A 13768-nucleotide genomic window follows, 5' to 3' on the forward strand; every position below is an offset into this window, starting at 1 on the left:
ATCAAACCTCTGTTACTTGAATCCCTCAGGTAATTAGCTCAGGAACAGCTAAGATAGTCGGATTTGCGGAATAGCTCAGTGATTTGCCTTCTACAGGGAGGGTGAAGACGGCTAGCATTTTTAATGCTAGTGTCCATTCCCTCTACCTTCTCCTTTAGAACAATGGTTTTGGGCTTTGCCTAGTAAGAGTTACCTAGCAGAGCTGCTGGGTTGCCAGCCCATTTTTTTTCTTAATGAAAAAGAATAGATTAGAATATATCAGAGTACAATATAGAGTACAATACTTAAGCCTTTTAAGTTATTCCTGTTGTTGTATATGTTCATAGGTGAAGTATACCAGATTGCAGTATAAAACTTATTGACTACTTTTCAAATAGCTTGAAAGCCACTGACCTAGAGTATTTGTTAAAAACAGAGTCCTGGTTGACTCATCCAAGTAATTATTGTCAGACAAGTTTGGGAAGTATTTCTTTAAAGAGATATAAACTCGTGAAAAACAGGGTTTCTCTCCATAATAGCAAATTCTCTAGAGGTCCCATGTTAGCTATCATTTTCTTTATTCTTCTAAGAAGCTGCTTGGAGAAAACACATGAGAGGTGGTCTGTGGAATTCAGATAATAAACTAAATGTGTTAAGAGTTTTGCTTATGTAATGTTTTTCTAAAAAGAACTTACTTCTTTATATAAATAAATGATCTTTGCTTATTAATGACTACTGCAGCTGAGTGGTACACACAGATACATGAGTCATTTTCAGTCTCCTTTCCTCATATTGAAAAACACTGGAATTTCTGGCCACTTGTGCAGGATTTTCACCTTTCCAATCTCAGAAGTATTCAATAAAAATATATTGAATGTTGGGAGATAGGAAAATAAGTTTTGTAGCTTATTTAACTTTGTGAAATTTTATTGATGAAGTGCTTGATTTAAATTCATTGTAGACGTTGTCTGAGAGTGTCACATCAATCCAGGGTGGTTGTGTAGGGAAAGATGGCTATGACGAAATCGTGGTATCCACATACTCAGGTAAGGTAAATGAAAATCGTAATAGCTAGTTGAAAGACTCAATCTAAAAAATATAAATTTGATAAATTGCTTTTAAAAATATATAAATTTGATAAAGTGCTTTTGGTTTTTTTTCAAGTTTATTAGTAAGTAACCCTTACCTATAGCATTAAAAGCTTTATTGGTTAAAAATAAGAAAGAAAGGAGTGTTATTGATTTATAAAATAATTTCTTTATTAATGCTTTTTAAAAGTGTTTACTATATCTCTAGTATCTTTGAAAATGATATCCTTTGACTTAAAAATTATTATTTACTGAAATTTAGTTTGTTTTGTTACTATGTACATTTCTTATAAAACTTACTTTCTTTTGAGTTGGTCATTTTTGTTTTTCACAATAGTTATATGAGATTTTAACTTTCCATGAAAGTAATTTTTGAAAGACAACTCTTACTCATCAGCTCTTTTTTGCATTTGCTAGACTATGTTGACTTATTTCATCCCTGAAAACTAAAGTTATAAATTAAGAAGTAAAGGATTTCTTTAATTGCAGTATTACAGTATTTCAAGCAAAGCAAAAATGGTATCTGAAGTAATTTCCTTAAAGTTTGAATATCTTCCAGCTTGATTTCTTTTCTTTTGTTTTGCTTATGCTTTTTTGAAAAAGAATAAGTCCAAAACTAAATGAGGTTGATGTTGGTGGACAAAGGGGCATGCATTTTGGGTTTAACACTGGCAGCACTTACTGGTGCATGATTTAATTCATCTCTACAGGCTGGATTACAGGTCTGACCACAGAGCCTGTTCATAAGGAAAGTGGACCAGGAGAAGAACTAAAATTTAATCAGGAGATGCAGAATAAAATTTCTTCTTTACGGTAATTTTGGATTTTGGTTTGCCTTTTTTTTTTTTCTTTTTCATTTCATGAAGTATGTGATTGTTGTTTTTTTTTTCTTACTTATTGGTACTGTATATTTTACTGGAAAAAATTATATAATTAAATAGTTTATCACCTTTTTAAGTGAAAGTTTATCAGTTTGAGAACATTAGCAGTAAGTGCTGATTAATATTTGGAGTTAGAAATATACTTTTTATGTGTTTTTTTCTATGTTGATTTTTTCTTAGGTCAAAAATCTAAGAAAAATCTAAGAATATGTTTTTGCATTTGTCTATTATAGAGTGTTTTTTTTAATAGACATTAGAAAGTAGCCAATATAGATGGCTCTATTCCTCATTAATTCTAATATTCACTGCTATTGTGGACCTTTCTGAATCTATAGCTTTGGCTTATAAGTTTTCTTACTGGAAATGAGTAATGTTAACTCCTTTAGACACAAGGATCACTTTCACGGCCTATTCAGTTTGACAATTCCTATGACAAGGGCCTCAAGGAAAATTGCTTCATACAGTGAAGAAGTAGGAGTTGCTGAAACTTTATTTTAAATTTTTTTACTTTACAATATTGTATTGGTTTTGCCATACATTGACATGAATCCGCCACGGGTGTACATATGTTCCCCATCCTGAACCCTCCTCCCACCTCCCTCTCCATCCCATCCCTCTGGGTCATCCCAGTGCACCAGCCCCGAGCACCCTGTATCATCAAACCTGGACTGGCGATTCATTTCACATGTGATAATTTGCATGTTTCAATGCCATTCTCCCGTATCATCCCACCCTTGCCTTCTCCCAGAGTCCAAAAGACTGTTCTATACATCTGTGTCTCTTTTGCTGTCTCGCATACAGGGTTATCATTACTGTCTTTCTAAATTCCATATATATGCATTAGTATACTGTATTGGTGTTTTTCTTTCTGGCTTACTTCACTCTGTATAATAGGCTCCAGTTTCATCCACCTCATTAGAACTGATTCAAATGTATTCTTTTTAATGGCTGAGTAATACTCCATTGTGTATATGTACCACAGCTTTCTTATCCATTCATCTGCTGATGGACATCTAGGTTGCTTCCATGTCCTGGCCATTATAAACAGTGCTGCGATGAACATTGGGGTACACGTGTCTCTTTCAATTCTGGTTTCCTCAGTGTGTATGCCCAGCAGTGGGATTGCTGGGTCATATAGCAGTTCTATTTCCAGTTTTTTAAGGAATCTCCACACTGTTCTCCATAGTGGCTGTACTAGTTTGCATTCCCACCAACAGTGTAAGAGGGTTCCTTTTTCTCCACACCCTCTTCAGCATTTATTGCTTGTAGACTTTTGGATCGCGGCCATTCTGACTGGCATGAGATGGTACCTCATCATGGTTTTGATTTGCATTTCTCTGATAATGAGTGATGTTGAGCATCTTTTTCATGTGTGCGTTAGCCATCTGTATGTCTTCTTTGGAGAAATGTCTATTTAGTTCTTTGGCCCACTTTTTGATTGGGTCATTTATTTTACTGGAATTGAGCTGCAGGAGTTGCTTGTATATTTTTGAGATTAATTCTTTGTCCGTTGCTTCGTTTGCTATTATTTTCTCCTATTCTGAAGGCTGTCTTTTCACCTTGCTTATAGTTTCCTTTGTTGTGCAGAAGCTTTTAATTTTAATTAGGTCCCATTTGTTTATTTTTGCTTTTATTTCCAATATTCTGAGAGGTGGGTCATAGAGGATCCTGCTGTGATTTATGTTGGAGAGTGTTTTACCTGTGTTTTCCTCTAGGAGTTTTATAGTTTCTGGTCTTACCTTTAGATCTTTAATCCATTTTGAGTTTATTTTTGTGTATGGTGTTAGAAAGTCATCTAGTTTCATTCTTTTACAAGTAGTTGACCAGTTTTCCCAGCACCGCTTGTTAAAGAGATTGTCTTTTCTCCATTGTATATTCTTGCCTCCTTTGTCAAAGATAAGGTGTCCATAGGTGGTGCAACTTTTAATGATTATTCTCCTTACTTCAGCCCTTGCCAACTTCTTGGGGGAGTGAAAATCAATCTTTTTTTTGGTGGTAGTTGCTACAGAAGTTTTGAGGCAAAAAATTGCCACAAGTACTAGTTCACTAAAGCCACACCACCAGTTCACCACAAACCGGTTCACCACAAACCAGTCCACCAGAGTCACTAGGAGAGAAAGCTCTAATGTTCTTCAGTAAGGATACCAAGTAGAGTTAATGAATTGCTATCTTATGCCCTCAGCACTATACCTTATATTTATAACTAAGTCAACCCCTTCCTGATTTCGCTGGAATGTATGCTTATGAGAAGGTTATGTCTGTTTTGTTCATAGAGTCACTCAGTAAATATTTCTTGAGTGAATGAATCTTTTCCTTGGTTAATTGCACAAATCTCTTCCAAGATTCTTCCCAGACTTTCCCTCTAAACTTGAGGTAGCTAAACCTCATATTGTGCTCTCCCAGTTACTGTTTCCTTCGTTTGCATTTGGCCTTTCCCTTTAACTGGAGCAACTCAAAGCAGTGCCTGCACAGTTCAGTCTCCAGCACTTGGTGGAACTCAGCTGGCTCATGATTATCGTTGATACTCTGCAGTCTTTGTTGTCTGTCTACTCTAATGTTTTTCTGAAAGGTACATGTTTATTGATTTCACACATTTTGTTCCTTCTCATTAAATCTAAGTTATTCTACCCCAGAACAATCAGTTTGTCTTCTGATTAGTACTACATGTAACTGAAGCCAGACTCATGTGTATTTGCAGCTTGCCTTGATTCTTACAACTCTTTATTAATAGTGCTGGTATGGTGCTGAGAAGATATTTTAGTTTTTAGATTATAGATAGATAATATGGAACCAGTTGGTCAGTGATAGAAGCAAAAATTTTGTTTCTATTTCTGTTATAGTTCAAATGCAACCAATTAAAAAATCCATTTTGCAGAAGTAAATGTCTGTCAAATTTTTGTAAACATTCTGAGGACCTCAAATGGTTATAGGTGACGAAGTTCTATATTTTCCTCTAGGAGTGAATTGGAACAGCTGCAGTATAAAGTGCTACAGGAGAGAGAGAAATATCAACAGTCTTCTCAGTCAAGCAAAGCAAAATCAGCAGTACCTTCATTTAGTGTAAATGACAAGTTTACATTAAATAAAGATGATGCCAGCTACAGCCTTATCTTAGAGGTGCAGACAGCGATAGATAATGTCTTAATACAGGTAAGTAAAATGCATAATTTCTTTGTTTTATGACTGGATCTATTTTAGTGTCCACTAATTATTTTGGACACTTTTAGTTTTAGACAGTGATTTTAAACATTTATCTTAATCTTCCATTAGATAATCAGTTTGCTTATAGATTATTTAAATTATATCTTTACTTTCACCCTATACATATTAAACAAAAGGCTGGTGAACTTACGTTTCAGAAAGACTGAGGAAGGACATTTAGGATTTTGTTCTTTGGATAGCCTTTAGGAAAATTTTAACAGAGATGTGATTTGTAAAACTTCAGTATTTAATATCCTGAATAGGATCTTTAAGTTCCAAATACTAAAGTAAGAGTTTACAGTACAGACTGCTCATTAGCCGTCAGTTTCTAGATAGGTCAATAGGCAAAGCAGATGATTTCGAAGGGTGAAACCTAGAGATAATAATGTATAGCACCATTTTTCAATTTATTTAATTATTTTTTTTCTTATACTAGAAGATAGAGAGTGGAAAAAGATGATAGAAACATGAATGGAAAATAAGAGTAAAGAGGAAGAAGAAGACAAAGTTTGAAAAGATATGGGGGAGGGGGAGGATTATTAATTAAAACTTAAAGGCAGAAATTTCTCTTAAGTAGTGTTAGCTCAGGGACTGCTGCACTGAACAGCTCTAGGTGCATCATTTATATAGAGCACAGTGCAAACTCATTGTCCTAGAAGCTACTTCTCCAGAGTAGATTAAGAATTACCCTCTTTCTGTGTTACAGGTGAAATAAAAAATTATAAAAATGAACTGGGAAGCATGGGCTTCCCAGATGGCACTAGTGGTAAAGAACCCGACTGCCAGTACAAGAGATATAAGATACCCGGGTTCGATCCCTGGGTCGGGAAAATCCTCTGAAGAAGGGCATGGCAACCCACTCCAGTATTCTTGCCTGGAGAATCCCAGGGACAGAGGAGCCTGGCAGGATACAGTCCATGGGGTCACAAAGAGTTAGATATGACTGAAGGGACTTATCATGCAAGCATGCATAATAAACATGACCATATGTAGCCCATGGTAGCATTTTTAGTACTGACAGAAAGGTCTAAGAAAACTATACTTTAAAAAGAGCAGTGAGAGATTAAAATCTGTAATCTCTGATTAATCCAAATTAGAAAATAAGTCATAATATGACATTTATTCATATTATATTTATTTTCTAGAAGTAAGTATTATCAAATATAAGTTAAGAGAGTTCATACTCTCATATTTAGAGATTAACATAAACTAGAACCAAAGAAAACCCTAAGAGAAAATATGCGTTGGAAAATTTCTAGTTTTCTACCTGAACCTTTCTTTTCCTTTTAATATTGATTGTAGAGTGATGTTCCAATAGATTTACTTGATGTGGATAAAAATTCTGCTGTTGTCAGCTTTAGCAGCTGTGATTCTGAGGTGAGTAAAAAATATAAAGAATTCTTTAAATGCTTTCATTTTCATTATGCCATTTTGTATGAAACCTGTAAATGCTATTAGGGTCAATGTTCCTTCAATATTTCCTTCCATAACCTTTCCCTCAAAATCTGTTTGTATTCTCTTTCTCTGTATTCAGATAATCTAGAAACTGGAGTGTTGTCTTAAATTCTTTCCTTTTTTCTTATCTGTTTAATCCAACTATAGTGGATCCCTCCCTCTTATCTGCTGGAGATACTGTGCATTCTAAAAGCCCCAGTGGATGCCTGAAATTATAAATACTACGGAACCCTTGAATAATACTGTGTTTTTTTCAGTATCATTACTTTTGCACTTTGGAGCTATCATTAAGTAAAACATGGGTTACCTGAACACAACATGTCATCTGATAACAGAGATGGTTACTAAGTGACTAACGGGCAGGTAGCATATATGACATGAATATGCAGGACAAAGGACTGATTCACGTCCCAGATGAGATGGAGTGGGATGTTACAAGTTCTCATCACACTACTCAGAATGGTGTGTGATTCTGTAAGCAAAACATGAGTTGCTTATTTCTGGCATTTTCTATTTAATATCTTCAGACCACAGTTGACCATGGGTAACTGAAACCCCAAAAAGCAAAACCACAGATAAGGGGGAGACTACTGTAGTCACTGATTTCTGTCAGTTCTCGCTCCCTTGCTCTTAGCTGTCTACTTTGCTTCATTTCCACTTCTGTTAACCTTCCAGCTCTCACCATGCTTGCTTCAGCTACTCATCCACCAGTCTCTCTGCCTTCAGTATTGCTTGTCAATCACAGAAGATGCTGTGCACTTCCATCCAAGAGGCCTTCCTAAAGTACAAACATCACTGTGTCATTTCTCTTCTCACAACCTTTTAAAACCTTTCCTGAGCTGCATGTAAGTCTAGACCTCTCACTGTAGCATAAAAGCTTCCCATAATTCAGCTCTGATTACAACTCCAACTTAATCTCTCACCAGCTGCTACCTTCCCTCCCAGGCACATGATTTCTGCCAAACTGAAGTTCTTAAAATTTCTTCAAAATGCTATATAGTTTCACACATTCCTACAGTTAAACACGATCTGTTCCATCTGCCTGCCTTTCTACACTTTTTCTTGCTGACTCTTGCTTACCCTTCATTCAGTAGACATTTATCGAACACCTACTCTGTGCAGAGTACCCAGGATGAGCCCATATCTGAGCTTTCGGATGCGTTTGCCGTTCACTTCCCTCTACGTGGTACTAGCTGGCTAGCAGTCTTGGCGCTAGGTGCAGCTCCTGAGGAGAAGTTAGGGTACAGAAAAGGTCTAGGGAAGGCAAGCCAGAGAAGAAAGTCTGACTGGAACTGTCATTAAAAAGAGAAGGATAAAAAGAATAGATAAAGAACAAAGTTGATAGTTATATTAGGGAATAATTTTCAAAATAATTTCAGAGTAAAAATTTTTTTTGATAAGAGATTTATCAAAAAGCAGTTGTATTGTTATCGTATATGCTTTGCCATCCCTGTTTGAGAATAAGATACAAACGATTAAGACCTACGTTTTTATGATCATTAAAAAAAATCAAGTTAGTATGAACTTCAGATCTTTAATTCCTAAGTTACAGTGAAAAATTAGCCTGTTTATATCAATGCAGGATTCGAGTATTTTATACTAATTTAAAACCTGTTTTCTAGAATGATGACTTAAAAAATCTTACAGAGATTTCAAACATACACGAAAGAAGAAAGAATAGCACAACCTCCATGAACTCCTCACTAACTTTAACATATGGCCAGTCTTGTTTTCTGCTCTTTACCCTCTTCTCCCCATCCCAAACCTAACTCCAGGCATTTTATCTCTTTTAATTAGTCATTTTATCTGTAAACACTGAGATACATAACATTTATTTTTAATTACACAAAAGCATATTTATTTTTAAGTTGACTTATCCTCTGTGCTTGCTGAGTTTAAAACATTTGAATTTCCTTTTAATAGTAGCGTTCCTTTTATTTCTTCAGGTATTTATTAAAAATAGGGAAATATCAGTACATGAAAATTGCATATCAAATAGTTCATGTTGTTTTGTCTGATTTTGCAATTCATGCACCCAGAAATACTTTTTTTTTGTTTTTAGTAGTTTATTATTCTATTTCAAGAAGTTATATTATATGAAGTAACCTCTCCAGTTTTATTCAACAAACATTTATTGAATGCCTATGGTCTACTTGACACTGTGCTATTTGCTAGAAATACATAGATGAGATATTTCTAAGTTGTCTATATGTATGTGTGAAAATCAAATACGTTCAACACTGAACATTTATGTTTTTTGCCTTTATAATATAAGCATAAGGGATTTGCACTATCAGTTAAATTTTTGGAAGGACAATTAATATTTTTAAATGTTATGGGAGAGATTCAAGATGGAAAGAGCACTGAGCTATAGATATGAATTTGAATTCCAGTGTTATTACTTACTGGCTTTTAGGAAAGTTACCTAACTCTCCATGACCCATTTTCTTCATATGTTAGAACTTCCCACATAGGGTTGTTTATAGGAATAAGCATAAAGCTCATAGCACAGTGCCACCCAAATGATAGGTGCTCAGTAAAATGATAACAGTTATTATTATTGATGCTGTTGTTATTCTTAAAGACATGGATTCATTCTTCTCCTCAACTTCTGAATTATTCCTAGTCAAATGACAATTTTCTCCTCGCCACTTACCGGTGCCAGGCAAATACCACAAGACTAGAGCTCAAGGTAAAAATGTTTGAAATTACCTTTACTTGAAAGTTCGAACTTTCTTTTTCCTTGGTAAATCTTGTAACATGTGATATCATTTCTTTGCATTAAATTTCTCCCTGAAACAAGCATTTTGAATAATGTCTTTTGAATGACCTGTTTTTGAGAATCTGAGGTTTCTGTGCTGTCCTGTGCTTAGTTGCTCAGATGTATCCAACTCCTTGCAACCCCATGAACCGTAGTCTGCCAGGCTCCTCTGACCATGGAATTCTCCAGGCAAGAATCTTGGAGTCGGTTGCCATTCCCTTCTCCAGGGGCATCTTTCCAACCCGGGGATTGAACCCAGGTCTCCTGCACTGCAGGTGGATTCTTTACCTGTTTGATTTTAATTCAGCCCAAACCACTGTCTCTTCTATTAACACTCAACTAATTACATTCACTAAAATTTTTACCAATCCTAAATTTCCTCTAGCTGGAAATATTTTTTCTAATTTTCTCTTATGGAAAGTTTCAAACATATATAAGAGTAATGATTCCTGCTTAAGCAATGATCAGTTCATAACAATCTTATTTATGCTGTCACTCTCTGTTCCAAATTATTTTGAAGCAGATACAGGATGTAATTTTTTTTGTAAGTATTCCAGTATATATGTTTAAAAGAACTCTTTTTAAACCTAATCACAATACTGTTATCAAACCAAAGAAAAATTAATAATTCCTTAGTATCATCAAATGTTTAGTGTAGTGGTTTTTGCTTTTAATTTAACGTTTGATTCAGCCATAGTCCAAATAAGGTAATTTGGTTACTGAAGTATCTGAGCATTTGCCCTGTATTTTCCTATTATCTGGATTTTTCTGATTGCATTCAGTGATGGCATTACTATCTATCTATTCCAGGGAAAATCTTTGAAGTTTCCTTTTGCAATGTACTAGGATAATCATTTTTATAATTAAATACTGTTTTTAGCACACAAATATATTTTAGTTTTTAGTGTGAGATTAAAAAAAAATTTGGTACACTTATAATCCAAAAATTAAGGACTATATAACTTTTTACTGGTGTTGCTGATGTTCTGAGACTCAAAGTAAGATTTTTTTCAAGAGAGATGCTATTACACAATAACTCTTTTACATCTGGTTAAGGAACTTCCAGTTTATGCTTGTCTAACAAATTGGCAAAAATTTAGAGAAAGCAGCATCATTAGTGACAGGATGAGGAAAAGGCCACTGTCAGTCATAGCTGAAGGAAATAATTGTTAAAGCCACTTTGGTAAAATAGGCTATAGTCCTACTTGTTGGAATCTATTTCATAGCAGTAAAGTCATAGTAGTGTACTCACAGATATATGTATAGTTAACTGCAGCATTGTTTGTAGAAGCAGAAAGGTGGAATCAAAGTGAACACTTAGTATTTAATGTTTGAATAAGTAGCTGTTTATCCATTCCATAGAATATTGCACAGCTGCAATAAAGAATGAGCTGATCTATTCCTTTTAATGTAGAGCAAATTCCATGAAAAACGCAAAATGCAGATAAAAGTTCTGTATATGTATATACATATTATCTATAATATGAAGAAATATGTAAAAAGAATCATAGCTGTCTGATATGATAGATCATACAATAGGAGGAAGGTTTGGGTGGGATGTGAGGGGGAGGGAGATGATAGTATTAGGAGAGGCAGAGATAAGGGAAGACATTAGAAATAAAAACAAAGCTGTCTATGATATAAATGGAATTTATTCATGTGAAATTATGCATTTATTTTTGTACATCTGCATAGAGAGATGTATGAAAGGTTGACTATCAAAATAGCAATTATGATCATCTCTAGGTGGTAGGATTTCAGATGACTTATATGTTAATCCTAATTTTTCTTCATTGTTTGGATTTTTAAAATAATGAATATGAAGTATATAATGAGAAAACATGACTTTTTAAAAACGTGAACAATGGTGTTCTTTTTTTAAAAATTATACTGTTTATAGTTATTATAAAATATTTGCTATATTCCCTGTGTTATACTAATTACAACATTCATAAAGCAGATCATGGCATCCAGTCCCATCACTTCATGGCAAATAGATGGGGAAGCAGTGGAAACAGTGGCTGACTTTATTTTTCTGGGCTCCAAAATCACTGCAGATGGTGACTGCAGCCATGAAATTAAAAGATGCTTACTCTTTGGAAGGGAAGTTATGACCAACCTAGACAGCATATTAAAAAGCAGAGACATTACTTTGTCAACAAGGGTCCATCTAGTCAAGGCTATGGTTTTTCCAGTGGTCATGTATGAATATGAGAGTTGGACTATAAAGAAAGCTGAGCACCAAAAAATTGATGCTTTTGAACTGTGGTGTTGGAGAAGACTCTTGAAAGAGTCCCTTGGACTGCAAGGAGATCCAACCAGTCCATTCTAAAGGAGGTCATCCCTGAATATTCATTGGAAGGACTGATGCTGAAGCTGAAACTCCAATACTTTGGCCACCTGATGTGAAGAGCTGACTCATTTGAAAAGACTCTGATGCTGGGAAAGATTGAGGGCAGGAGGAGAAGGGGACGACAGAGGATGAGATGGCTGGATGGCATCACCGACTCAATGGACGTGAGTTTGAGTAAACTCTGGGAGTTGGTGATGGACAGGGAGGCCTGGTGTGCTGCAGTTCATGGGGTCGCAAAGAGTCGGACACAACTGAGCGACTGAACTGAACTGATGCTAATTATGAATTTATGTGGAAAAATTTATGTACCAGTTTAAGCTTACCCCTTAAAAAGAAGCCCTAAAAATATAGCTTTATCAGATGGATTTTTTATTTTCCTCCTATATTTTTATTCTTTATCCTTGCCTTATGTTTTCTCTCTTTGCATTCAGAGAAATATTTTTAGTGTAACATTTGCAAAAAATTCTTGCTTTAAATTTTTATTTATGTTTCCCATTTAGGTAAAACATTGATTTGTTTTCCCCTCCTCACATGCCAGGGAAAGTATGAATTGATATGTCAGTTAGATTAGAGAAGCTGCCTTTGTAATACAAGAGGTTCTGCAGTCCGTTTCATGAACTAGAGCAGGGAGGAGTTGAAAGGGGCGGCAGGAGAGAGAAGCTGGCTGCTGCTGCTGCTGCTAAGTCGCTTCAGTCGTGTCCAACTCTGTGCGACCCCATAGATGGCAGCCCACGAGACTCCGCCATCCCTGGGATTCTCCAGGCAAGAACACTGGAGTGGGTTGCCATTTCCTTCCCCAATGCATGAAGCTGGACTGCTTTCTAATTCCTCTAAAATTAGGTCTTCACAGTTATATGAATTAGAGTTTTCTATAAGTGTTTTAAATTCTCAGGATATCCAACTGAAAAGGTATAAAGAATTTCCTAATCCCAATATGTCATAATTAGATTATGAGTATGCTTTTCTGTTTTCATAGAAAGTTAAGAATTAAGTTATTGGAAACATTTTTTTTTTCTGGCAATAGATTTTTAAAAAAATTTTTGGCTGCACAGGCTCCTCATTGCAGCATGAAGGTTTCTCTAGCTGCAGAGCGAGGGTTTCGCTTGTTGTGGCACACGGGCTCTAGAGAGCTTGGACTCAGTAGCTGCAGCTCACAGGCTTAGTCCCTTTGTGGCATGTGGTATCTTAGTTCCCTGACTAGGGATCAAACCCGTATCTCCTTCATTGGAAGGCAGACTCTTAACCACTGGACCGCCAGGGAAGGTCCCTTGCAATAGATTTTTATAATAGCCATATGCTGTAATGCCCCTATTTCTGAGAGAATGAAGTGTTAAGTTATTGACTCACTTATCCTTTCAACAAAAATGTCTAAATTTTTACCATTTTTTAATGTGATTCTTATACAGTGTATTATACCTATGTTTTTAGATGTGATAAGGTGGTGTATGAGAATGTTTATCTTTTGGAATGACAAATCTATAAATTCTGTGGTAGGGATGACTTCAGCTCAGTTCAGTCACTCAGTCAGGTCCGACTCTTTGTGACCCCATGGACTGCAGCACACCAGCCTTCCCTGTCCATCACCAACTCCCAGAGTTTACTCAAACTCATGTCCATCAAGTCAGTGACACCATCCAACCATCTCATCTTCTGTCGTCCCCTTCTCCTCCTGCCTTCAGTCTTTCCCAGCATCAAGGTCTTTCCCAGCATCAAGGTCTTTCCCAGTGAGTCAGTTCTTCACATCAGGTGGCCAAAGTATTGGAGTTTCAGCTTCAGCATCAGTCCTTCCACTGAATGTTCAGGACTGATATTCTGTAGGATGGACTGGTTTGATCTCCGTGCAGTCCAAGGGACTCTCAAGTGTCTTCTCCAACACCACAGTTTGAAAGCATCAATTCTTCAGCGCTCAGCTTTCTTTATAGTCCAACTCTCACATCCATACATGACCACTGGAAAAACAACAGCCTTGACTATATGGACCTTTGTTCACAAAGTAATGTCTCTGCTTTTTAATATGCTGTCTAGGTTGGTCATAGCTTTTCTTCCAAGG

General features: G+C 35.9%; 1 protein-coding gene across 2 annotated transcripts in view; it reads left to right on the top strand.

Moving 5' to 3' along the window:
• The window catches only part of BBS7 (Bardet-Biedl syndrome 7), a 38961-nt gene that overhangs the window by 16558 nt on the left and 8635 nt on the right, over nucleotides 1-13768 (top strand). For both annotated transcript variants that reach the window (XM_006054435.4, XM_044946256.2), the window contains exons 9-13: nucleotides 941-1025; nucleotides 1778-1880; nucleotides 4906-5098; nucleotides 6452-6526; nucleotides 9231-9296. In XM_006054435.4, coding sequence (XP_006054497.3) covers nucleotides 941-1025; nucleotides 1778-1880; nucleotides 4906-5098; nucleotides 6452-6526; nucleotides 9231-9296 — 522 coding nt within the window. The remainder of the gene's footprint in view (nucleotides 1-940; nucleotides 1026-1777; nucleotides 1881-4905; nucleotides 5099-6451; nucleotides 6527-9230; nucleotides 9297-13768) is intronic.

Source organism: Bubalus bubalis, chromosome 7 (assembly GCF_019923935.1).
Source record: "Bubalus bubalis isolate 160015118507 breed Murrah chromosome 7, NDDB_SH_1, whole genome shotgun sequence".
Taxonomy (NCBI): Eukaryota; Metazoa; Chordata; class Mammalia; order Artiodactyla; family Bovidae; genus Bubalus; species Bubalus bubalis.